The following is a 27,679-nucleotide window of genomic DNA, read 5'->3' as shown; positions in this document are numbered from 1 at the left end:
CAGAAAAGATGATCTTTTAGATCACTAGCCTCATTTCTTAATTGGCAGTGGATTATATTAACTTTACGTGAACCAGTGGAAAAGAAAACAGGACAAGGACTTATTATCCTGTAAAGCTTAAAATATTTTTAACTTCTCCATCAAGTGAATTCCACTTTTCAAGAGTATGTGGAATAAAACTGTTCTTATAGGCTGTGGTTCGACACTGAGGAGTTTTAAATTCCCTTTTTTTCTCAGTCCATACTGGTCATTAGTGTTTGTATACGACAAGATATCAGCAGCAATATAATTAGGAATATCTCCAGAAATAGTTTTATGAAGAAACAATAATTTGTTTTTCTGACGTCTATTCTGGAGGAAATCCCAACCTAATTCCTTATATAATTTCCATCTAGGAGTTCCCTTTCGAAGCCCAGTTACAATTCTGGCAGCAGCTTGTTGTACAGACTCAATTAGATCTGATTCTTCTTGTGTGCAGTTATCCCAAATTATGTTCCATATTCTAAAATAGGCCTTATAAATGCAATATAAAGTCTTTCCAGAGACTGTCTATCAATCTTATGTTTTAAATATCTCATAATATTAAGACGTTTACAAGCTTTTGAATAAATATCCTGTATGTGACTAGACCATTTGGCATTATATGATAAGGTTATACCAAGATGTTTATGTTCTGAGACATTTTCTAGAGGTGCATCATTCATGCATAGTGATGTGACATCAATATTACTTTTTCTCGTAAAGTACATAGATTTGGTTTTGTCTGCATTGAAGGTTACACCCCATTCTCCTGCCCATTGGTCTAATGATTCTAGATCTTGCCCCAGGGATTCAGCTGCTGATCTCTCATCATGTACAACACAATATAGACAAGTATCATCTGCAAACAGTTTTATTTTGTTTGTAACCACATCTACTATGTCATTCACAAACAATAAAAACAGAAAGATAATTTTTGAACCAGTTAAGCAAATTACCCTTTATTCCATATTTTCTTAACTTATATAGAAGTCCCATGTGCCATACACGATCAAATGCCTTTGACACATCGCAAAAAATAAATCTGACATATTTCCCTTTGTCAAGACTTTTACAATCTCATCATATAATAAAAGTAACTGATTTATAGTAGAGTCCTTGTTTCGGAACCCTGACTGTTGGACAGTTAATATTGCATGATCATGTATATAGTTATGTAAATACTTAAAAATAATTTTCTCCAATATTTTGCTAAAACAATTAGTAACAGAGATAGGTCTGTAGTTTGAAACATTGTCCTGATCTCCTTTACCCTTGTAGATAGCTGATACATTTGCAAGTTTCCAATCACTGGGAACTATTCCTGATTGTAAGCTTTTATTAAATATGTATGTTAAAGGTGTAACCAGTGATGGGAAAATTGCCTTAAGAAATTTTGGAGGTAGCTTGTCAGGTCCAGCTGGTTTGTTAATATTTAAAATTTGGAAATGGTCAATCACATCCTGCTCTGTTATCACTATGACAGACAGCTCATAGGGTGCCAAAGGTGGAACATTAGGCAGTTGAGGTTCTGTGTCAAATTTTGATATTGAGCAAAAATAATTATTTATGGCTGTGGCTTTCTCAATGGGGTGAATGAGAATCTCTCCATTTACCTTAATGGGAGAATTTTGACTCTCTTTATTTTTAAATTTGCAAACACTCTTAGCTATTCTCCACCACTTCCCTGTGGGGATTGATTTATCGACTAGGGAATTATGCAAGTTAATCAGGTACTGACGTTTAGCTTCTCTTAATAGATCAATCACTTCATTTCTAGGTATATTATATGAATAATGAAGGTAACGTTAAAGCAGTACTTTTAAAATCACAACATTTCTTTAAATGAATCACTGACGGATTATATTTTATTGTAAAGTTAGGATTTTCTTATGTCATCCTAATCCACTTTGTGAACAAAACGATTATTTTTTGTTAGTTGGGCAAGGAGAAAATCCGGAATATAGTTTTACAGGTTTAAATATTAATTTATTACTTTACATTAAAGCGTTTTAAGTATAAGAATACCGATACATAACATTAAAGTCTTTAAACGACTGTGATGTGTAAACAAGGACGCTTTCTACAAAGGTGAGACTGACAGTATGCTGACTAGAGAACGTGAACTCTTCATAGCCCACTCAGGTAGTCGTAGGCTCGTAGCATAGATGTTTTATATTTGTAAATATGCGCCAGTTGACTGGTATGCGTTCTAGACAGACAGGACAGTCACACAGATCTATGTTTTGGACTGTATATCACCATATACACAATCTAAAACGCATATACCAGTCTACCGCTACTTATTTCTGACACTAAGTGTACCCTAACCAGCTAATACAAGAAAAACTATTTGTCAGAAACTTAAATCATACACAAGAACCTGACAAGTTTGTGTAATGTACTGTAGTGTATAGTAAGGGAGCAACCATTTAACTTTAAAAAAAAAAGGGGGGGGGGGGGTTATCACGTTATGGTTTTTTGTTTAACATGTTTAAGTCTGTTTGAACACATTATTATTTTTTTCATCAAATTTGGGATTAGAATATTAATATTACCAACAATTGATAGGTTCCAGGTCGACGGGTTCAAACAGAAAGATTTGTAAAGCAGAGAAAACTGTACATCTTATAATCGGCATGACTTTATCAGATGACAATACCAATACTTAAATAAGGCATACGTATAGTTATATACTTTAATTCAGTCACCAGAGGCGGATTTAGGGGGGGGGGCAGGGGGCCCGGGCCCCCCCTTTTTGGGAAAAAATTTGGTTGCTTATATAGGGAATCACTGAAGCGTGACTGGAGCGGGCCGGGCCCCCTCTTAGGTCAGTCAGTGGGCCCCCACTTATGAAAATTTCTGGATCCGCCACTGGTCACGGACCCGCGATATCACGGATGTGTTCTAGTATATACTATACATATGAGAAAATCATCAAAGATGTCCAAGGAAAAGATGCAAAGATGTTGAAAGTTGCTTTCATATCTTGGAGCACTGTTGTATAGCTTCTAAATATCCACCTTCGCTAGCCAAGGGTTACGATCCACTCCCGCTCTCTTCAGAGAGCGGGAGTGGTTCAGAGAGCGGGAGTGGATCGTAACCCTTGGCTAGCGAAGATGCTAAATATCCAAATCCTTTAGTTTTCTTTACTGCCTAATATTGAAATATCACCTGTCCTATGGTCCTACTTAAACGAGGGGTGTAAAAGGGGGAATCTGCACGGAAGAACGCGAAATAAAATTGCCATTTCACGATATTAAAAATGTCTTGCACGTTGATCTTTTTACCGATTTCACGAAACACGGTGAATAACGAACCTTGTTCACGGCTGCACGTGAAATGGAAATGGCAAAACACCGGCGTTGCACGAAAATAACCCTTTCCCACCCTCTTAAGCGGCTTCACCATTCATGCAAGAGTTCGAATATATTACCAGTCTTCAAGTTTTCAACTTGTCTCAAAAGTTTTATGGGTAAACATTTTAACAGGCTGATTTAGAAAACAATATTTTGGCTATTCGTCATGACATGTTTGATATTTTATTGACAACCAAGGAAAAAATGATATACGATTTTTCCTTACCATAAAGCTTTGTTTAAAAAAAACAGAAAGCAGCACTCTGTCATGAAAATGTTTAAACCCCTTAGAATTAATAGTATATTTTAGATCTTTACCATTCTATTTTCTTCCAGATAAATGGAAGAACTGTTGCACAAAGCTATAGAAAATGGAGACGAGAAAAGAGTTCGACACCTCATTCAAAAAGGTGCTGCTATGGACAAACTCATGGGATTACGAGGAACGGCATTATGTGCTGCAATATCCGACAACCAAACAACCATAGCATTTTATTTAATCGATACCGGATGTGACGTAAATGGAGAGGATTATGATAGAGAACCTCCTTTGTTGCTTGCAATGCGAAAAGAACGTTTTGAAATTGTAAAAAAATTGATCGGTCATCCTAGATGCCTTTTGAATAAACCAGATGATTTGACCAAACTTACTCCTCTTTGTTTTGCCGCGAAATCAGGGCAGACTGAAGTCGTTGATTGGTTGGTCAATGCTGGGTGTCATCTGACGGGGAAAGATGCAGACGGCAACTCTGCACTTCATCTTGCAATAGAAAATAGCAACTATGATATCGTTCAGCGACTTGTTCAAATTGGTAGTAGTTTGATAGAATTAAACGACGAAGGATTTGCGCCAATACATACACTTGCAAAAAAAGGGGATTGTAAGAGTCTGGTCATAATAATGTCTAAATGGGTTCATATTGAAAACAGAATTCCACAAAAGTTTTTCAAACTTTATATTTCAGAAAAGGTCCAACCAATGGTTATGCAGACCGTTAACAGCGTGACAAAATATGGCCATGAAACACCATTAATTCTCGCTGCAACACGCGGGCATTCAGACTTGATAAAATTACTTCTTATGTGTGGAGCAAATCCAAATGTTGGCGACCACTTAAAATCGGACCTTGTATGTGAGGATGGTCCAAAGATTTACATTTCAACACCGATTGCACGTTTGTGTTCAAGCTATCAGAAAGGAGAAGTAAAGCTAGATGTGTTTACGTGGCTTTTAGATGCAGGTTGTCGAGTTGACCAGTCTGCTTTAGTAACAACCCGAATGGAAAGACTAGATATGACACCTTTACAGTTTGCTGCTAAATATGATCTACTAGATTTATCAAAACTGTTGGTAAGTTATGGAGCTGACGTAAATTTACGGAAGGACATAAATGATAACACGCCTTTGTATGTAGCAATTATAAACAATTCAGAACGGGTAATGTGGTATTTTCTCAAAGAATGTAGTATTAGATACGAAAATGCTGCAGGAGTTTGGGCCAGACATTATTTCCATGCGGCTGTCTCCTTACCGGAGAAATGTTTGGCACTTGTTTTAAACCACTTGAGATCGACAACGTGTAATGTTAACGGTATTGACGATCACCAAAAAACTGCATTATTCTTAGGAATAGAGAAACAAAATTTAACATTTGTACGCAACATTCTTGATCTTCATGCGGATGTTACGATTTGTAACAAATACCTAGATAGTCCCCTCCACAAATGTGCAGAAACAGGATCGGTTGAAATTACAAAACTGCTATTAGCGCATGGAGCCGAAGTAAACAAAGAAAATTCAAGACAAATGATCCCATTAGATATTGCGCTTGAAGATATGGAGGACAAGGATCACAAAGAAATTGCAATTCTTTTATTACAGAATGGTTCGCGTGTTTCAGCTATGGCGTCTAACATATTTAAAGACGAAGAAAAAAGCGACAACAGCAAGTCTTATATTGATAGTGACGATGATAATGATAGTGACGATGATAATGATAGCGACTCTTTACTTAGCACTGATTCTGAGGACAATGGCGACTTGGGTGGAGTTCTGAAACAATTACTTTCGGACCAACGTGACAAACCAGTGTCCCTATATATGCTCACTGTTGCAACTATTAGAAGTCATTTCAGAAACAATTCTTTGTCATTTTCAGGAATGTCTTCCTTACCCTTACCAAAGATTGTAATTAATCGCATTTTATTAAATTAACTTGCTTTTTTTTTCGTGGGGCCAGTATTGCGATTTAAATGTGCCAAAATATAGAATATTATACATGTATTTACTTTGTTGCATATTTTCTTTTTTGTTGTTGAAGTACATACTGTACCTTATATATGTTTATAAGGAATCATAGTTTCGATCCAGGTTCCTTTATAATATGACAGTTAGAAGAAAACTGGTGCTATTATAAATATTATGTAGAGATCCAATTCAAAGATAAACATCTAGTTGCAAATAAGTAAGTAGTAAGTAAGTAATTTTTTTTATTATAGTGACATGTGTAATCACATTTCAGTAAAGTACAATATCATTACATACACAATAAAATACACCCGACCCATTGGGTCTATAAGTCAATTTTAAATCCTATAACGTAATTCTTTTATCACGGATTTCAAACAAAATAATGAAAAGTAAAATTAAGCTAAATTCAAAATAATTAATTAATAGTGAAAAATTCAAACTTATATAAAAGAAAAAAAAAGTTATTAAAGATCGTTTCAGTAAATTTCCAGTTGAATGCATAATAAATTAATATTTATAATAAAAAAACTGGAAATATTCAGATTGACCATGAAGTAACCTTTTTATAATCATCAGTAAATTAAAGTTTTCGATAAGTAATTAAACTTGTCCGAATACGTCATGCCTCGTAATCATGCAGGATTACAAGGTAATAATAAAACAGGGCCATTACAGAAATAACAGGGCCATTACAGAAAAACAGGGCCATTACAGAAAAAAACAGGGCCAATACAGAAACACAGGGCCATTACAGAAAATATTTTATTTTTAATAACCAGTCATTTTTGGTAATAATGTACTTTGTTGGTTAATAAAAGGTAATAATAAATCTCATATGTATATATATGCTATGAGTGGGCCGACTGGTATGACTTTCGAAGAGCAGGAAGTTTGATCAAGTTTGGAGTGTCTTTATAAAATGATGACAATTCTTTAAAAATATTTATTTCAAGTTTCAAAATTATAGAAAAAAAGCATTTTTTTGCTGGTTAAGCATTTGTCTAATTAAAAAAAAAATCATCGATGACTTTCAGAAAAAAATAATATGGTACAAATAGTCTTCATACGTCTTCAAACCTAATTTTATTTTTTAATTAAAGAATCAGAATCAGAATCAGAATAATTTATTATAGTGTCACATACCAATATAAAACACAATGAATACATATAATAACATAATATGCAATTAAAAATTATTAAATATTACAATTAAAATATTGGTACCCAGCCAAATTACTGACTTATGAGACACTTTAAAAATATCACACATATTATAAAACAATTAAAACTAATGTACTAAAATATTACTATACACAATACCTTCTTCGATAAAACATTTGATATAAAGTTTTAGCTAAAAATGGTTGAATAGCATCATTTGACATTAAAAAAATAAATTTTTCCTGTAAATCAAGATCATTAAAAGAATCACAAATATCACCAGATTTTTTCATTAAATCATATCTTAAATCTGCATAAAAATCGCACCCTAATAAAAAATGTTTTTCATCTTCTACACAATTATCTGTACAATATATACAAGTGCGCTCATTTAAAGGAATTTTTGGCTTGGTGTATCTACCCGTTTCAACTGCCAGTGGTAAACAGCCACTTCTAAAATTTGACAAAACACGTCTATGCTGCCTGTTACGAACTAATTTTACATAAGAACTAAATTCTAAAACATGTTTATACTCTCTATAAATACGTAATTTATTACCATTACATTGATTTCTGTCATTAAACAATTTTTCAACCCACTCATTTTTATCTTTTTCACATAGTTTAGATTTGATATCTTGCAGTTTATGTTTAATGGAAAAAGTATCATTAATAACATTTTCAATACCTAAAATTTGTGCTTTCTTTATACAATTTTTATCCCATGACCTAGAACAATCCTTACTCCACATATGAACCTTATACGTAAGTCTTGTATCATAAGCTTTGCTCACTCTAAGAAATAAACGAAAAGTTTCCAAAATTTCTGCTGATTTCGTACTTGTAAGTCCCATATCACCTTGAATGGCTATATTTGACGCATTTGAAGCACTTCCTAAGAATAACCGACATGCTTTGTTCTGTATAACTTGTACCTCTCTCCAATTTGTATGTCCCCATATTCCAGAACCATAGTATAGAACAGGCTCAACTACCGACCTATATAGTTTCGTAAACACATCACAAGTCATTCCACCACACGAAATAAATTTAGCATATAAGGCTGAAAGTGCTCTGCTTGCTGATTTAGTAATTTCTCGTACTGTATGTTTATAATCCAAAAATTCATTCAAATGTAGTCCCAAATATCTGTAGGATGAAATATAATTAACTGAAATATCTCCGCATTTAAATTCAACGGCAGATCTAGCAATGTTTTTATTACGGTAATGAATAACTTTCGTTTTTTCTGTATTTAGAGTCATTCTCCATTTCCTACACCAGGTGTTTAAACAGTCCAACATCTTTTGTAAATTCTGCTCATTTGGAGCTATCAACGCAACATCGTCAGCGTAAAGAAGAATAGATACATTTAAGTCACCAATATCTACACCAGCATTAAGCGAGCGAATATCCTCCGCAAGATCGTTAACATATATAGAATACAAAGTAGGAGACATTTTACAGCCTTGTTTCACACCGTATTGAACCGGGAAAATATCTGTCAAGTTGTTTCCTAATTTTACAGCACTTAGTGTCGCATCGTAAAGAGACTGAATTGCTTTTAGAAACGTTCCGTTAATACCCATTTTCATCAGCTTATACCACAACATGTCCCGATTTACATTATCAAAAGCCTTCTTCGCATCCACAAAGCACACGAAAGAATCTTTCCTTTGTAACTTTCTATTTTTAATAATTGTTGTAAGTATATATAAATGATCCAAACAGCTTCGGTTACGTCTAAATCCATTTTGCTCTTCTGCTAACATGTCATTTTGTTCTAACCAATTTGTCAATCTTTTATTCAAAATATCCGCATATATTTTGCACGGCACTGATATTAATGAAATTGGACGATATTCAAGTGGATTAAGGGGGTCCATTTTCGGTTTCGGAATCGGAGAGATCATACTCGTTAACCATTCACTAGGAACGTGCCCTTCTATGAAACAAAACTGAATAATTTTATATAGCAAGTCTATACACGTGTCATTTCGTAAAATCTCACCCGGTATCTCATCAATTCCCGCGGATTTACCTTGCTTAGCTCGAAAAACGGCCTCGCGTACCTCATCCCTTTCTATAGCTCTATTTAGTTCAGTTGTATCAATATTATTGTCATTGACTAAATTATTCCTATTTTGAAGTTTATTTTTAATGTCCTTAAGAAATTCATCATCATACGAACCATTTATATCAGCACTGTTGTACAGCTTTTCGTAGTCTATTTTCCATTTTTCTAATACAGAGTCAATGTCACTTGTAATTTCTCCTGTTTCTGATCGAATTTGAAAAGTTTGTCTCGATTTGCGATCATTGGCAAGTCCTAATTTGCCTATAGACTTCCAAAATTCAGAAGAATTTTGTTCACCAAGTTTTTGAAGTTTATTTTGTTGTTCTAGCTGATAATTCCGCTTCGCTTTACGATTTAATTTGTCGAAATCTTTTCGTGATTGCATAAATCGAGTACGGAGTTTAGATTTTCCAATTGATTTACATCGCTTCCATTGCCTCTCAGCATCACACGTTTTGTTCAACGAGTCCTGTAATTCATCAGACCAATACGGTTTCCGCTTACACTTATTCGTGCGCATATTAGAAACGGGCGGTTTCAATTCTTTACATGTTAGCTCCAATTCTTTAATAAGTAAATGTTTCAGTTCGACAAAAGCCTTATTAACGTCTTTACTGCGGTTTAAAGCAACTTCGATTCGACATATAGTATCTCGTAATACATTTTGCATATTTTCACTAGAAAAAGGTTCGTTATTCAATCCATCTAGCTTGAACTTTCTTGGACCTTTAACCCGATTTGCTCCTATACCGCTCTTGTTTTGTTCTACTTCCGACATATCGGTTCTAACTCGTATGCCCCATTCTAACAGTGAATGGTCCGGAATCGATTCGTATCCGACAAGAGATAACTCAGTCACCAAGTCTGACATTGTATTCACTTTAAAGTTAATTACCTCATTTAACTGTTCATGTGGAGTAAGGACATAGTCTACAACAGATTTCCCTGTATCTTTAATATGAGTAAAATCTTGCGAGCCAATTCGCCCATTTACCATACACATGTTACAATCTACTAAAAACTCAATGAGTAAATCACCATTTCTATTTGACACACTATCAACAATTTCTCTTATTTGTACATTATCAACACCTTCAATAAAATCTTGGGCATCTCCACATCTAGAATTAAAATCACCACATATATACAATTTACCTATATTTTGATACAAATACACCTGTTCTAGCAGTTTAGTATAAAAAACTAGTGAGTCATTATATACAGAATTTTCTGTTAAAGAGGGGTTCATGAACTCGTTTTCAAGTTATAAATATCAGTCTGAGTAATAATTTAAAATGCTAGTCGGAAAATGAATATTTTCCCAATATGTCACAGTTTGACGTTATGAACGTCATTACCTCCCCTGTCACTGTAACGTTTGCCCTTAGTTACACTTCCATCACTTTTAACATCACTTGTTTGTGCGAAATAGACGAAAACAGCTTTCCCTTGATATTTATGTATACTAGACGTCTTGTACATATGTATGGTAATGTGCTGCAAGACGCCACTAATTTCTTCTTAAAAGATTCGTAGGCTCGTGCTGTCACTGATAGATATGTGTCAACACTTCTTAAAAGGTTCGTAGGCTCGTGCTGTCACTGATAGATATGTGTCAACAGAGAACTCAACTTAGGACAAACTATATAAAAGGTACAACTATATTGACAGTTAATGTACTACTAACGAGTGTTATACAAGCAATACACATTCATTTATTGACAATATATCATCAAATATGCATGAAACGCATACAAAATGCATGAAGAAATTGTTATTGTCAAAATAATTAACATAAGATATATGATCAATTAACTTTTGGTATTCATTTGTATACAACTAATGATTTCTGATATATAGGTTGCGAGTCATGTACTGGTAAAAATCATAATCATTTAAAGTTTAAACTTGCTCTTAAAATATATTCCGCATCAAACCCTATGTATACATGTACATGTATCTTAATTCAGTCTAATATTATAAATTATCAAATATGACAACTTAAAGCAAGCGAACAGTACACCATTGACCGGCAATGGATATTTAAGCGAGAGAGAAAAAAAATGCCAGTTTTCATCTCGGTTACCCCTTCTCACAACTGGGAGATGGAAGAAGGGTTTCTAGCAGGATCAACGCAGAAATTTAAAGCATCATTTAATTATTAAAAAACATTTGAATATAACAGGGACAATCTATACTAACACAAACACTCCTTTCAGCCATTTACTAATATCTGAATCTACCTCTCGGTATTTTTGACTGAATCCAACTTTCTAAATTACTCGGATGTAAATCTAATAAAAAATATATTTATTTATGTAACTTTTTTTTCTTACTTTAAAAAACGTAAATACAGATAAAAGTATTACAGAAAATTGCACTCGAAAGTCCAATTTGAAAATATCCTGAGGTTGGCCCTCAAATCACATCGTGCTATGTATTTTTTCGCTCAAATACCCTATATATCACAATTTGCACCACTTAGCGATTTAGACAAAAATTTCAAGTTTTAGTTTACATAATGTTTTAAAAGAATACATATTTTCTGAATAAATTCTTCCTTGAATGTTGGAAGAGTATAGCGTATTTATTTCCTTGCATATACAATATGATTATTCAATAACATATTCGGGTATTTGGTCTAGGAAGTGTTTAACATTGTTAGTACATAAAAATCATGAATATCTAGTGTAATTGATGGAAAGGCTGATGTGTCCCTTGTCACTTGATCTGGTCCTACTGAGACTACTATATAAAAAAGAAAATGTGGTATGATTGCCAATGAGACAACTATCCACACAGGGGCGTGTCCAGGATATTTGAAAGGGGGGGCGTAGAATAAAATATTTCGCCGAGCGAAGCGAGGCGAAAAATATTTTGGACCTTTTTTTGGCTTACAAACATAAAATAATAGAGAATTGCACTAATGTAACGGTTCCTGACTTGGAGCATGTATATTTTATAGTTAAAGTGTCAGGGTGTGACATTTTTTTTGCCGAGTTTTCTCCATTAATTGTCTATGGTATATTAAAATGATTGGATGGATCTTAACAGCAGTAGACCAATAACGAGAAATTCCAAACTCAAGGGTATAAGGAGTAACTTAACATTTCAATACCTAGGCCAGGATTTTATGAACGAGAGGCGTGATTACGGTTGAGGGTCCATGGGGAAGCTCAGAAGCTCGAAGTTAGTGTCACACAAAACAACCAAAATTCATGTATTATACTGATTTACTTACCGTTTTGGTTGTTTAAAAAAGGTGTCCTCCAAGACACCTTGATACGATTTTAAGGTCTTTTGACGTTTTGTTTTTGACATCGACATCTTTGCGAATTCTTTATCACATCAACAACAATGGATACTAATCGCAGAGTCGAACACGCCGGACTCCGAGAAACGAAATTTTACGGTTGATGATGACCCATCAAATTGGGGAATCAGTTTAAAAAGAAATCAGAGTATGTGTTTAATTAATGAATATGATAAATTGCCATCATTCAATACAATACTAGCAGATTATAACGATAGTTTTTTTTTTTTTTTTTTTTTTTAAAGGGGGGGGCGTACGCCCATTACGCCCTTACCTGGACCCGCCCCTGCCACAAAAGACCAAAATGACACAGACATTAACAACTATAGGTCACCGTACGGTATAACACGTCTCAGGGTCCTGAAAATGCAACTGAAGTTAATGTATTGATTTTCTTTGTTTACCTCGCCCATTGACAATTCAATGAAATTGAATATTTTGAAAGATAATCATTGTAAATAAAAGTCAACTTTTCCATTTTTAACATTCTTTTTCGGAAAACAAACAAAAATATTATGAAGGGCAGTTCTAGTCACTGTATCTATGTAAATAAATTAAAACCGTTGTTTTTACATTAAGGTATCCTGTTTTCATCCTAATAATGTTGTTTGAAACATTAAACTCTATATATGTACCTATTTGTAAAATTGTCCATTCTGGTATTTAGCTAATGTTTAACGATCAGATATCAGATGATAGTCACGTGGTTAGACTCAGGTAAGATATTTACCTGTGGAAAATGACAGTTGCTTTTGCAGTTGTCTGTTGCGCACATCAGGGAAATATTTTTTTTAATTGATTGTATCGACCACACCTAAAGAAAGATACACAATATGAAGAATTCTTATGTTTAGATTAGTGACGTTGTTGTTAAAAAAAATATAGGCGTTAATTTTATACCATTGTTAATTATTTAAGAAAAATGAAAACTAACAATTTGGATTCTTCTGGAGTCTGTGTTACACCTCTAAGCAAGCATAAAAAATTCACTGGATTACAGAGAAGCCAGTCTGAAGCTAGTTTTAATTTGGATTACAATAGAGTGGACGAAAGGAAGTACTGTAAACTTGGGAGAAATGGATATACTGATGCCGAACTGGAGAACCATGTTAAACATTTATCTCTAAATGGAATTAATGGTAATGGTACCTTACCATTTTACTTAGACCTAGAGAGCGGAGATGGTTCTACAGAGAAAACGTTTGCTGGCAGACGTAACGTACTAGATCCGTCTTCACTTCAGGAGAAGCAGATCCTTAGTCGGAAAGGTTCTGTGCGAGGATTAAAAAACAGGGTTCGAGCTGGGATCAATACTTTTATGAGGGAAGCACCAGATAACACGGTGAGATTTTAATGTTATATACGAAAATAGGAATAGTTACTCTTTTGGAGAAGGGTGTCACGCAGAAATGGTCTAGTTTGAGGTCTACTGTATCCAGTGAGGGTAGAGCATATAGATTTTATTTAGATATTATATCTGTATGATATGGTAGTAGGTTGAATGAAGTTCCCAATTCCTGCCAAACCCACCCACTAAACATCTACCATAATATTTGCATTCTTAATGTAATATGTGATGATTTCGATAACTTTATTTAAAACCAATATAAATCATAAGGATACAATAGGCTGAACTTATCTATATGTACATATTATACACTTCAAATGGAAATTCAGTCAAATTACACAAGCATGTCTAATTAAAATAACAATTCGTAAAATTTAAAAACCGTTCATTAGTAAGCACTTTGTTCGTCAAATTATGTCAAAAGTTAATTAAATTAACCACTTGGCCTTGAGATGAGAATGCCATTTTGGTGGCGATGTCCTGGTTTTGACATGACTTTTAGAATTCCCTTTCTATATTATACAATATTAATTAGTTAATTTATGTATTATATGTCGATTTGTTGATCGATTGATGTATTAGTTGATCTTATAACAACACAAGTTCGAAACCTTATGTCACTGTGAAAAATTAGTGGTATCGATAAATTGATTGTGAAAAACATTGATAACTTTTGATTGAAAGGTATTGATTTGATATTGTTATTAAAAAAAATTTGCAGGAAGAGAGAATAATTAAATGAAATTTAATTAAACATACAAAGTTTACCTAACACTGATAAGCAATAAAATACCTGACATGTGGTCTTGAGTTTTATTGTTAAAAATAAAGTTTTGCAAAATTAGTTCCGAGTACTATTTTTGATGAATAAGGAAAACCAATAAAAATAACAAATATAATGATTTGGTAATATGGATCACTTCCTTGTTCAAACATTGACAAAGTTAATCTCTGGAATTCGTTTTGTCATATATCTGTATATGTATGAGTTACTATCTCTAAACCTTTGATTTCTTGATAAAGGAGGTCCTCCCGATGTGTATTTCATCGATCTCTTTATCTTTCAAAAGTCTGTTATTTATAATGACTACATTTGAATTATCTATAATTGAAATGTTAAATTACACGTACATGTAAATAACTTTTAAAATCCCTTTTAATCTTGGTTTAAAACTTTCTCATCTTTAATTAGAATTAATGCGAATGTTTAAGCCAAACTTACTCATCCTTGACATTGTATTGACCAGACTGGTCAATGGATCGCTGCAGTACTTTGTATGTACAATTGTGTAAAGCTAAGTGCTTTTCCTGTACTACTTTTTATGGACGTTCTTTTATGTACCCTGACTTGTTTCGTTCTTCCGGGTTAAAAGGCTGAAGAGGGTTGGAATCTGAAGATTAGTTATCCCTGCCAGTCTTTTAAATGTATGCTCAAATTAGGAACTCAATTATAGTTGCATTTGTCTTTTTCTATGAATCATGTAAATATATTTATAGTTAATGTTAAAGTATCCCAACAGAATTAGAGCTAGATGTATTGTTTAGACCCTTGGCCACCACTGAAGACTGTATAAAATGAGTTGTGTGTGTGTTTGTGTTTTTGTTGTGTTCCGAGCATAAACATTGCAATTAGAGATTAGATTAAAGATTATGAGATAAGAGAAAACAGAAAAATAATAAGAACGAGAAAATAGTACCCAATTTGATGCTTTTGCATGAGAAATAGTCAGGTTTTAGATTAAGATTGCGAGAAGAGCCAAACAAAAAGTGAGAAAGGTACCACCCAGTCCTCCCAGTTATGACCCCCCTCTTGCATCTGCTAATTTTGTTTTACTTGTGGGTATGTATGATGATGTGGGATATTGTATAAAGAATCCTTAGACAAGACGGAATCCCATGTGCTTATGGAACACCTGCCAAATTACATCAAGTCTTATCAACTATACATGTAAATTCTGTCCGATATATAACCAGTGCATAACAATGACGAACTGAACATATGTAAAAAGCTGACGAACTTTATTTAGTGTATTATTTAATGGACTCGGTTTTTTTTTAAATAATGTAAAATAGGGCTAATGACAGTGATGGAAGTCTTACTTATGACAGTGAACATGAAAACGACATGATAAATTATTCACATCTTTTTTCGTAACCTTTGTTTTACCGCATTAAAGTAACAAATATTTGTATGACATACACGTATCTTATATGTAACAAACACTTGTTAACGTCTCAAGTTTGTGTGTACTGCACATAAAAATATTTACTACTTAGCTTATGGACAAAATCAGCCTTAACATAAACATTTACGTGGCCATAAAACCATTTGACTTTGAGTTTTTAAAATATTTATATATTGACTTGAAGGCTGTTTACAATAGTCTATTGTTGTTTAAAATCAATGCTTAAATAGAAGAAAAAAAAAATATACAAAAATACTAAGCATCACGCAAACACATGATTTGTGGATGAAAGAAAGTTGACAGTATTAACCCAACCCCCCCTGCACCGAAAGTCCTAAATTAAATGCCTGATAAAATTGAATTTGAATTCAGGACCGTCAAAATGACTTTTTAAATTAATCCTGAAAAAATGGATATTACAATTGTCACTTAATGTTATGTTTCAGGGAAAACGGTACTATTTATTCTGCCATAGGCGACAATATTAACATTTTCTAAATTTACAACTTTTTAAGATAAAAACCTGGATAAAACAGTTATATGTTGTGTTAGTACTTTATTATTGTGTTTTAAAAATTAAAGCCAAATAGTATCATGACCAAATTCCAACGGAGCTTGATTATGTTATCCATGCCCACCGTCATTTTGCACCAAATTTATGAAATTTTGCAAGTCTTTTCAAATAATTCTCTAGAAAATATTTCAATAGGTTTCAAAATTTATGTTGTAAATATATACACTGCAGTTGTTCATAGATAAATAAAAAATATATTGTACCCTTACATCCAATCACAGCGCTCCTAATTTGACTTCCTTCACCTGCCTTGGGTACACAAAAGCAAATGCTGGGAAAATTAAATACTACCGTTTTCCCTTCAGGCGCGGACGTAAGCATTTTTAATATTAGGGGGTTTCAAAGTACGCCAAATGTATTTTTATATGGCGAACTAGGGCGTTTGCCAATGAATGTAATTAGAAAACAAAAAGTTTTAAAATACTGGTTAAAAATTGTAACTCATAAACCACTTATTGTGTATGATATTTATATATTGTTACTCAGAGATGCAAATACTGGTAAAACTAATTGGGTTTCTAATGTTCGTGACCTATTGTTTACTATTGGTTTAAACTTTGTATGGTACCAGCAGTCTGGTATAAATATATCATTAGATGTAATAAAAACTAGGTTAAAAGATCAATATATTCAAAGCTGGTCTGCATCTATACAGGATTGTGAGAAACTTACTATGTACAGAATTTTAAAATTAGATTTTTGTTTTGAAGATTACGTAGACTATAACTATAATTCACATTTTTTCACAAAGCTACGTAGTGGTACTATGAAGTTAAATGTTGAGGTGGGGCGTTATACAAATATACTAAGAGAAAACAGATTATGTACTTGCTGTAATATGAAAAGTGTTGAAGATGAGTACCATTTTACGTTAGTGTGTCCTGTGTATAGACATGTACGACTGCAGTTTTTACCAAATTATTACTGTTCGTGGCCAAATGTGACAAAACTTATGTATCTGTATCGAACAAAATCTAGATCTTTAGTTGGAAAATTATGTAATTATTTGAAATCTGCCTGGCAGATTAGATCACATCTACTAAGTTGATAATTTTTCTATTGTAATATCTTATTATATTGTTCTCTGTTGTTTATTGTGTGTCACAATGTAAATATGTTTGTGTTGCTATAGCATGTAACTACTGCTTTGCAAATAAAGAATTCATTCATTCATTCATTCAACCACATGTAAGCAACAAAACCATTAGTTTAAAAAAAAAAAAAAAAAAAATAGGACCGGGTGTCCAAAAACAAGAACAACCCTAGATCCACCACTGGTGTTTGATTTTGCAGTATACATGCAACCGAAGGCGTCCCCAATGAAAAGAGAAAGAAATGTATTAATAGCAACGATGCACGCGTTGTCGGGATAATCATGCATATGTTGTGTACAAGATGTAAGTTTGTACAAATTATAATTTGTACAGGGTTTTTGTACAAGTTATAAGTTTTTTGACACCTACCTTCTTGTAACAGGTGATACAGAACTAACTTATAAAATGTACCAGTGTAATGTTTTAAATTCAAAAAAATATATGTCAACCTAACATTTAGTGCTATATTCTTGCCTTAAAACTGGAAAAGAGGATACCTGAATGGTTTAAATTCTAATTTTATTTTTTTCCTTATACCATATTTATATCTATACAAAATCTTTGTGAGGTTTTATAATGTTTTTGTATCAATGCTCAGTAATAGACTGTATCATGAAGTTGTGAAAAATTGACAGAAATATGTGGAGCAAAATACTGTGTGGTTGCATCATCCATTTTTGTTCAGCAGGTCATAAAACACTGATAACTTGTACAAAAATTTACAACTTGTACACAACACATACACCACTCACTCGTAAGTAGGTGTCCAACAGATCCGAAAAGCACACACACATTACATCTCATTGCTTTTGAATTGCTGACCATTCTATTCAGTAGTTTTGGAGAAAAGTGTGACGAAAATATTTGATGGGCGAACGGACGGAGAAGGCAATATAGCTGATATAATTAAACAGTCAATGGGTTTTCATCAAAATTATGTGGGGAAATGTATAGCAACAAAATGTGGTCTATTGTCACAAAACCATAAAAGTAAACACATTTCTTATCGTGTCGTGAACTGTAGATCTTATTTCTTTGTTTGGTAGGGAAGTAAATACGTAAGGATGATGATAGATATTTTCACAAAATTAAATTTAAAATTATCCTTCATTACCAGAGCTATGATTTTAAAAGAGCCAACTGGTCACGAACACGGAAGAATGAATTCAAATTCACTGCATATAGTTCCCTTTTTTTTAAAGCAAGGTTTTAATCTAAAAAAAAATATGTAGATAAAGACAAGTACAGTAAAATATCTACGTTAACATCCGATGTATAGATCATACAGAAATAAAACAAGTTTAATCAATTTATATATGCAATAAACTGTTGTTACTTTCAACCTTTGACATATTTTATATATAGATAAGATAACTTGTTGCATTACAAAGATTTAGCCAAGGGTCATAAGTAATAATGTAGGATCATACCTCGTATTATTTGGTCATATATTGTATAAAACATGATAATGTAAGTTTTACCCCACCTAAACATGCAAATGGTGTTAAAGCACCTGTTATAAATCACTTTGTAAAATAGTCACTTTTATCGATGACAAATACATGAATTTGTTTGCTTTTTATAACAATTTAGAACTACGTCAGTCGCTATATATATGAAAAGTAATATACAGTTACGATTGGGACTTGAAATTGTAAATTTTATACGGGGTCAAAGCGAAAATTGTAAATTCTATACGGGGTCGAAGCGAAAAGTAAAGAATTGGTTGCGTTTGGAGCATTTCTTGAATTTCAAGAATTATCTCAAAAGCCAAGACGTGGAAATACATTCACGGCAAGTTTTATAAGAACAATGTTTCTAAAACGAATCACCGAAACTGCCACGTTCGGCTCGAGGCAGTTACAAATTTGGCTTCAGTAAAACAGCTAAGTTCACAAAAACTATCCATTGTAAGTCAAGTATTGACAAACAGTTGTCTCTTTGACACATTCCCCATTTCCATTTCCAATTTTAGTAGATATACGCTGTAGTATAGACCCATTCAGGGTATGTCAAACATTTTAGGAAAGAAGACTGTATACACATGGAGTGTATATTTAAAACATAAGGCAACCGATAGTCAATGGTTAATGATGGGGAAGCTAAAATAAAGGCAGTCAGTTTTGAAAAAAAACTGTATTTCCCATAATCACTATCCTGATTGATACATACAATGCGGCTTTAAATGCTATATGTTAACGTGACCTGGTGGCTACAAAAATTTCAAATGACCTTGATTAGAAGGTCGACATGATTTTTCATTTAAGTAAAAATGTATTATAATTTGATAAGCTTAGAGATGTAAGAAGGAACGATTCAACATGCTATCAATTGTATTTTAACAATACCAAATATTGAACGGAAAAAATATATTTGTGAAGAACCTTTCTCTTCCTTTCCCTTCCTGGTTTGTAAAACTACACCTTGGTTCCCTTTAACAATAATCTTATAAGTTTGAAAATTCCAATCGTCATCAATTGTGTAAGTTACATTTTATTACATTTCAAACAAAAGAATTTGGTACAAGGAAGCATACTTTTGTTAGAGTTTATAATATATTATATTACATTAATGTTAAAAGTAGCATTTAAACGTTTTGTGTATATAATTTATGATAAATTGAGACAAAACTGTATTTGTGCTCGGGGAAATGAGTAATTGTATACGGAAAAGTAAAAAAACACGGTTCCGAAACCCTTATTTGGATATACCTTTCTTGTCCTATATAAAGTTTGATCAATATTTAAACTAGGCACATTGAGGATCAGCTTCGATAGAAAAGTTTTCAAAATATCTCCCGACATTTTATATCATTTTAGTTAGGATGTCACCGGTCGTCTTTCTGTTTCCATCCATGCGCCATTTGTGAGTCTTGTGTATTGTTGAATACGTATCATGCGCACTAAAGTATAAGCATATTATCTTCATTAGGTCTGAACAACCGTTGGGTCGATGCAACTGCTGGGGGACGTTAATTGATAATTCCGATAAATAATGAAACTTTCCATTTAAAACAACTGCCAATAACACATAAAGGATACAATAACGATATACTAGGAGCCTCTACTTGTAAAAGTTAAAGATTATAAATTCATTTTATTTAATAATTTTAACTCTTAGCATAACTATTGGTTTATAAAAATTTTAATAAAATATCTTCTTATAACTACGCCTCATTAATTTTACAATTATTGTTAGATTGATGAAGAAGAATGGGTGAGTATGGTTGGTGTGTTTGATTTTGTCCATGTTGCATGCCAGACACAAAAATGTTAAACAATTATTTCCTTACACATTGAACATTATTAGCATTTAATTGATGCAAAAAAGACTATATATGTGGGATTTCGAGTAGAATTAGATAAGAACCTCTTTAAATATTCACCCGATGAAATTAAGTAGAAACAAGAATAGAAATTTCTATTTTCAGCCATGTCTGATTAAATACAGATCCAAGTTGCTTTGCATGTTCACATGATCTGTATTTTTAATCAGATTGTGTGAAGACATTCCCACTATGGTGTTAAAGCCAGTGGCGGATCCAGAACTTTTCCTAAAGGGGGGAGGGGGGCTCCAGTCATGCGTCAGTGATTTCCTATATAATCAACCAAATTTTTCCCACAAAAGGGGGGCCCGGGCACCCAGCCCCCCCTGGATCCGCCTATGAAAGCTTATTCATCGTTTAAGACCGTAGGATGACCTTTACGAGGCGTGTCTTTTGATTTATCTGTCTTCGGTTAAGTTACTGTCTAGTAAATTTAGCGGTTGCACATTAAAGTTTTCCACCGTGGGCACAACTTCATAAAGATTCTTTATTTTTGTTCATTGTTTCACAGTTTAATGTTGTACTTTCTGTATATTTGTTGTTCTATATTTTCATTCGATCTCATCACGGTACCATGAAAGAACACAATAGAAACATTATAGCTTATCAATACATACACATCGCAGACTAGCAGATTCTTTGGAATTGATATTGATTAAACACCAAGTCATGAAAAGAAAAAAATCGTTCAATAAAGATAATTATCATTTTCACAGCAATAAAATTGAACGTTTAAATGATCCTGTACATTATATTCCTGAAGATTTTTGCATGAAAGACCACGATTTTGATCCAAATGAATATCGATCTCGTCAAATAACTAATAAACTTAATGAATAATATATATTTTTATAACTATCTTTGTATTAATTCATGTGTATGCATCCGAAATTATTCCATCTGGCTAAGACGGGAAACAAATGCGCTACGTTCTTTTAAACCTTAAGGGATTTTTTTTTAATTTATTCTCAGAAATCAGGCGTTGATTTGCGTGTTTTCTGTTCCTAAAGTTGTGCATCATTTGATATTTTTGTTACCGTTTTTTATTTATCTGACACACCATACCATCTACAAAGCCGTTGAAAGATGGTTCCAACGGCAGTGTTGTTTCATATATAAATAAGAAGATGTGGTATGAGTGTCAATGAGACAACTCTCCATCCAAGTCACAATGTATGAAAAGTTAACAATTATAGGTACGGTCTTCAACACGGAGCCCTGGCTCAAACCGAAAGCAAGTTATAAAAAGGCCCCAAAATGACTATAGTGTTAAACAATTCAAACAGGAAAACCAACGATTATAATACATACAGTTATTTTTTCTATGTGTTTAAGCGATTTGTTAAATATCGAGTTATAAAGCTTGTTGGTTGTATATTATATGTGCAGAAATGTGCAACAGAACTACACGGTTTTGTTTGGTCGAAATCGGTAATTTACACCCAAATTTACGAAAACCAAAGTGTCGGGAAGAGCGCAATACTCTCTGTGCGCAAAAAATCAGTTGCAGTAACCGTCATTGCATCCTCTTAGCAACACGGTAAATTATGCCGCGACCACAATACATAAACGAGAAACGAGCCCTGATTTCACACCGGGCACAGTAAACTAATGAATACTTAATGATAATTGGCTAGCACTTTAACAATATATATGATTCTGACGTCAGCAGTAATTCTTAATTCTGAACTATAGCAATGTTTTACAACACCGACGTTTAAGGACAACATGTTTATAAATAGCAACTAACATGATTGCCTTAGAAATAGAGGATTTAGTTAAACAAAGAAAAAACAATGAAATACAGCAAGAAAAACAATAAGATACAACATTACTAGTTGTTACGAAAACTCTAAGCTGAAGACACGTCATAGAATCTTAGTTAATTAAGTCATAAACTACTGGTTTCAATACATTCGTTTTCTTTTTTAACACTCTTTGTCGATCCTATTTTCTAGATCAAAGAAAAATTATGTAGACCAAAAGTATTATTACAAGAAAAAGTCAAGCATATAACCCTGTCAGTTGACCTCAATGTTGAATTAACGAGTTATTTGTTTTAAAGCCAGCTTTGCTTGGTTCATAACATTTTTTATCAATTGACATAAACTTGATATTTAGCACGAAGTTGTATTAACTTATAACAACTTATTGGTTACTAAAGTGGCCTTAGTGTGACTGTTATGACCCAATACCATAGTTCTTGCATGTCCATTTTATAGCGGTCACTGTATTTATAACATCGTTGAAGTTCCATACATGATATTCGTACGTCACGACCTCAGTGTATCTTTGATTCCCCTTCCATCTTAGGAAAACTTGTGTACCAGTTTGTTAACAACTATACGAGCAAGGACATTTTTATTGTTGAATTCATTAAACCTTTACAGATAGGCAGCAGCTAAGTAATAAAAAAAAAACTAAACATATAAATTGATTGTGTCATGCTTAGGGAAGACAGAACCTAAACCCAATTTTAAGCAACCCTTTATGCTTAATGATGTGCTGTATCTACTGCATATAACTATCAACTAGGTTTTAGCCAGTGACATATTTGCATATTTACTCTGTTGCTCTTGGCCCTGATTTTGATTATCTGGGTTTACTTTCCTCTTTAGTAGTCAATTAGTGTATTGAGAACCACCAAACATAAATTGGAAATGACTGGTCTTAAATTTGCATAAAAAAAAAACCAAAACAGTTCGCTGCTCTAGTAAAATAAAACGATGTGTAAGAAGCACTGGATGCGCAGTAAGTAGATTTCGAAGAGAACTAAGACCAATTATGCATTAACTAAACATTGTATTTAATTTCAGAGAAAGATAAGAGAGCAAGAAATAGGAAAAATTGTGATATATACAACAAGTATGACAGTAGTGAGACAGACTCATGAACGATGTAAAATTGTTAAAAAGATCCTACAAAACCACATGGTTAGATATGAAGAAAAGGATTTGTTTATGAATAGTGAAAATCAAAAAGAATTAATGGAACGTTTGGGTAGTAATGAAATTTCTTTACCACAAGTGTTCGCCGATGGAAATTTATTAGGGGTAAGTCTCGAGCATATATAGCTAGCATTGTCGGTGATTTCGCCATTCGTCCAGCAGGATGAAATTTTGTTCGAAGAAGTAGGCATTATTGGATTTCTTCTACGAAAAGCAATTCAGTACCTTTTAACCTTACAGAGCAATGCAATATCTACGATTTGTAATGTTATATACATTTACAAAAAGTATGACTATGATTAATAGTGGTACATTTATTATGTGTTTCTACAGTCAGCGGTTGCAAAAAAAAAACCGTACGTTAAACCTGTGTGCACAAAATTAGATAAGATATATAAATGTTCGTTTGTCTTAGCGTTGATTTCATTGATATTCAAAGTTTGAGATCAATAAAGATAAGAACTACTAGAACATGTATTATAAAGTTGTGAAATGTCAATTGAATTAGACTCAAACAAGAATTCAGAATGCTGTTGAAATATGGATACCTGAAAAGGTACTTTTTCATCGCCTATACAGTTAAAATATCCATAATGTATATATTAAAAAAGCCAAACCCAATTGCAATCAGCGCGGATGCAGCCCAACTCTTACACAATAAGACAAAGCTTTGAAGGCAGTTGGTGCTCATTAATCGGGTTTGGTTTTAGGCTGAATTGGTACTTTACGTGGATCTATATAAGAGATAATAATAAACTATACCAACTGAAACTACATGCGCACGACGACACGTTTTCTAAAATGAATTACATCACACCAGAGGTTTACCATGTTTAATAGCATATATACACCAGAGGTTTACCATGTTTAATAGCATATACACCAAAAAGATCTTAATAAAAAGTCAAATCAAGCTATTGTATATACATTTGGCTTGACGATCTTTGTCAAGGGTGGTCCTTATGAACTTTTACCCATGAAGCAAGTGCTAATGTATTACTGCTGACGTTTGATAATTGAATGGGTAAACTGTAGAAGTGTCTTAATCAAATCAATATAAATTCTGTCTTTTTCAGAGTGAAGATGAACTTGAAAAACTAAACGAAATTGGTGAATTGAAGAAAATCTTAGAACATTTTGAGGTAAGACAATTAAAAGTTAAGCGTACCAATATTTCTGCATTTGATTACCTTTAAATATTTAACTTAGTAATAAATTAAATATCAAAGAGCCCTCAATAAACACTAAGTAAGTATTCTACAAACAGGGAAATTCTTCATATGACAGATTAACAATCCACTTAGAATAGATTTATGAATAATGCACATGTAGTAATGGTCCACCTTTGCCTTAAGGTATATAAATATCACACGTGTAATATATTTAGGTGTATACATAATTGATAAATAGGAAGTTAACTGCCGATGGAAGAATCATCAGGGGTATATAATTTTAAAGAGAAAGGAGACGAGGGGTTGAGGAGGAACTATTATAAGCCGTTTTTTTTATATATTAATATTTTGTAGTTTTTAATAAAACTGTTGTTGTTTTTTTCAAATTGTCCAAATAAAGCTGTCATTCAGGTATGTCAAAGCCGAAAGTGTGTTTTAAAAGTGTGTGTTCGCTTACTGGTTAAACTTATATGATCTCATTTAAAAAAAAAAAGAAGAAGCTGAAACAACAAAAAATATATCTTAAAATCTTTTGACGATCATAGAAGTGCATTTGACTCCAAGTCATATTTATAATATATCTCATATCATTATAATGTTCAAAACTGAATACTTTGAATACTAATGTGTAGTTTACTGAATAAATTTGGACAATAATTATTTTGTAATAATCAATTTAAAATTCAAACTGCAAGGAATTGTTAGATTGTGGTTTATTTTTTTATTACTTGGTGTTTCCGTCTTGGGTTACTGGTAGGCACTTTACGCAAACAAACAACAAAACCAAGACTTTGCCTCAACAGTTCACATTCTCTTAACAAATATTTTATTCAAATAGAGAAAATCATGTTAACCAATTTATGTATTATAATTTAATTTTGCAGAAAATAAATGTGCGATCTCATTGTGAAAAATGTGGCGGATACAGATATATTCCATGCATACATTGTCATGGTAGTAAAAAGTCATTAAAGAGGAACTTTTTTACGGAGGAATTCTATTCTCTTCGATGTATGCAGTGTGATGAAAATGGCTTACAAAGATGTGATATGTGTCTAGATCAACAAGAATAACGACGTATCTATTGAATAAACTAAAGATTTTTTTAAATATGTTGTGCAATCCTTGCCTGAACATAGAAAAGCTGGACTTTTTTATAGACAGATGTTAATGCCTGAAATGATACTAACGAACCTTGCCTGTATATAATTCTAATTCGAGTTTATTTCACACCTCTCTTATTTGCGTCATATACCATCCATCGAATTTGTTGATTCTTTTGTACCTCTTATCAAACTAAAGATCTCCTGTTATGGTTGTTATGGAATCCTTGATTTCAGTTATCATTTACATATATATATATATATATACCGTCTGTTTACCAGCTTCAATCCCGAATCAAGGTCAAACAATGGTAGTAACAAATTAAAAAAAGTAGTTATTTGACCTTCAACTGTACTTCAAAATTCCTCAATGTATGGTGTTTTAAGGCTTAGAACGTCTACCAATAATTATTTTCAAAATGATCCTTATTGTGACTTTGTTTCTTTCACATCACATTTACGCCGTGTTGTAAGTCAGAGATGAATAAGGCTATTTAAGACATGGATGGGTTTGCAGATGTTCCCAGCCGTTGGGGTTAACGCTAACATTGTTGCTAGCCCTGGATATTAACATTACATTGTGCCATGCAGCCCTTGAGGTTAAAATCAAACTGTTGCCAGCCCTGGAGGCTGTGTCTTGATTAAATTGGCCACCAGTTTCAATAGATATATGCAAGCCGAACACTAAATAAAGTGATCAGAAAAAAAATATGAGATTATCTTTCTTTTATACATATAGAACTATCAAAAAAAGCATACCGCCATACCTTGCAGTATTTTACTTTTACAATGATGAGTGCCGTTCAAGTTCTATATCGTGGACATGAAACTAGTCTGGTTGCCTGTTTTAACAAAAACTCTATCAAGGAGTAAGTGGCTATGACTGGTTTCAGTTTAGTATTGATGACATGAAGCTAGTCTTTCATTTTTATTATGTTTGTCAAACCAAAGTGCTGATTAAAGCAAATTACCTTCGTATTTATAATTGTTAATGTTTTTTTGTAAAATGTATGTAATTTTGAATAAAAAGGTTTAACTCTAAGACGTGATGATGTTGTGTATATTAGTTCTTACTGTTCACACCAATGATGCTCTTATGCTAAGATATATATGACAAAAGAGAAAAAAAAGGGGGCTTTAAAACTGTATGATTTATTGTCTTTTACTGGAATTTTGTATTCAAGGTTTAAATGGACTTCTGGTTTTATAATTTCGATTATCACTATATATCATAAGGTACACTGTACCAATCATAATGATTGTTCTTTTTTGTCTTTATTTAAAAAAAAAGTTTGATTCTGAATTTCTTAAAGGAAACATTTGTTTTAGAAGGGAAGACACTATATTTTTTTTTAAATGAAAATTAGAAGGCAAGAAATACCGTCGGACAATTAAGCTTCATTTCTCCTATATATGTATATGTTTTGAAATAATAGTTTGAATTTAAATACATTTGAAAACAGCTGTTTGTTTCGAAAAAAACCCACCACCGAAAGAATGCATTCTTAGAGCTAAATTGAACTAGTACATTTCTAAGTAAATTCATCGTAGAGGTCGCGCAGTGATGTTTTGTCATGGAAACTACAAGTACAAATATTCAACACTTTTTGTGTGAAATTTTCCTCAATTACGCCATAAAACTGCGGATATTGACTTAAAATAACAACCCATAAAGTCCTTTATATTACATTAATAGGACCCAACTGATTGTAAAGTATTGTTACTGATAGCGTTTATCTGAAATCATTGT

The 27,679-nt window shown here is 32.9% G+C and overlaps 2 protein-coding genes across 3 annotated transcripts; both read left to right on the top strand.

The window, feature by feature from the left end:
* Positions 1 to 2,065: 2,065 nt before the first annotated feature.
* Positions 2,066 to 5,660, top strand: LOC139485038 (ankyrin-1-like). Its single transcript, XM_071269137.1, has 2 exons — positions 2,066 to 2,109; positions 3,714 to 5,660. Exon 2 carries the CDS (start codon positions 3,718 to 3,720, stop codon positions 5,590 to 5,592), a length of 1,875 nt encoding a protein of 624 aa, XP_071125238.1. The 5' UTR covers positions 2,066 to 2,109; positions 3,714 to 3,717; the 3' UTR covers positions 5,593 to 5,660.
* Positions 5,661 to 10,269: 4,609 nt separating this feature from the next.
* Positions 10,270 to 26,971, top strand: LOC139485037 (glutaredoxin domain-containing cysteine-rich protein CG31559-like). Of its 2 annotated transcripts, XM_071269135.1 has the most exons (5): positions 10,270 to 10,519; positions 13,098 to 13,521; positions 23,523 to 23,759; positions 24,731 to 24,796; positions 25,711 to 26,971. In XM_071269135.1, the coding sequence occupies exons 2-5, from the start codon at positions 13,102 to 13,104 to the stop codon at positions 25,897 to 25,899; spliced, it is 912 nt and encodes a 303-aa protein (XP_071125236.1). In that variant the 5' UTR covers positions 10,270 to 10,519; positions 13,098 to 13,101; the 3' UTR covers positions 25,900 to 26,971. The 2 variants fall into 2 exon arrangements, with proteins under 2 accessions (XP_071125236.1, XP_071125237.1); XM_071269136.1 differs by lacking the exon at positions 10,270 to 10,519 and having other exon boundaries at positions 12,875 to 13,521.
* The last annotated feature ends 708 nt before the right edge of the window (positions 26,972 to 27,679 follow it).

Source organism: Mytilus edulis, chromosome 8, assembly GCF_963676685.1.
Source record: "Mytilus edulis chromosome 8, xbMytEdul2.2, whole genome shotgun sequence".
NCBI classification, from domain to species: domain Eukaryota; kingdom Metazoa; phylum Mollusca; class Bivalvia; order Mytilida; family Mytilidae; genus Mytilus; species Mytilus edulis.
The sequence above is the reverse complement of the archived record's forward strand: the minus strand, read 5'-3'. Positions and strand labels throughout refer to the sequence as shown.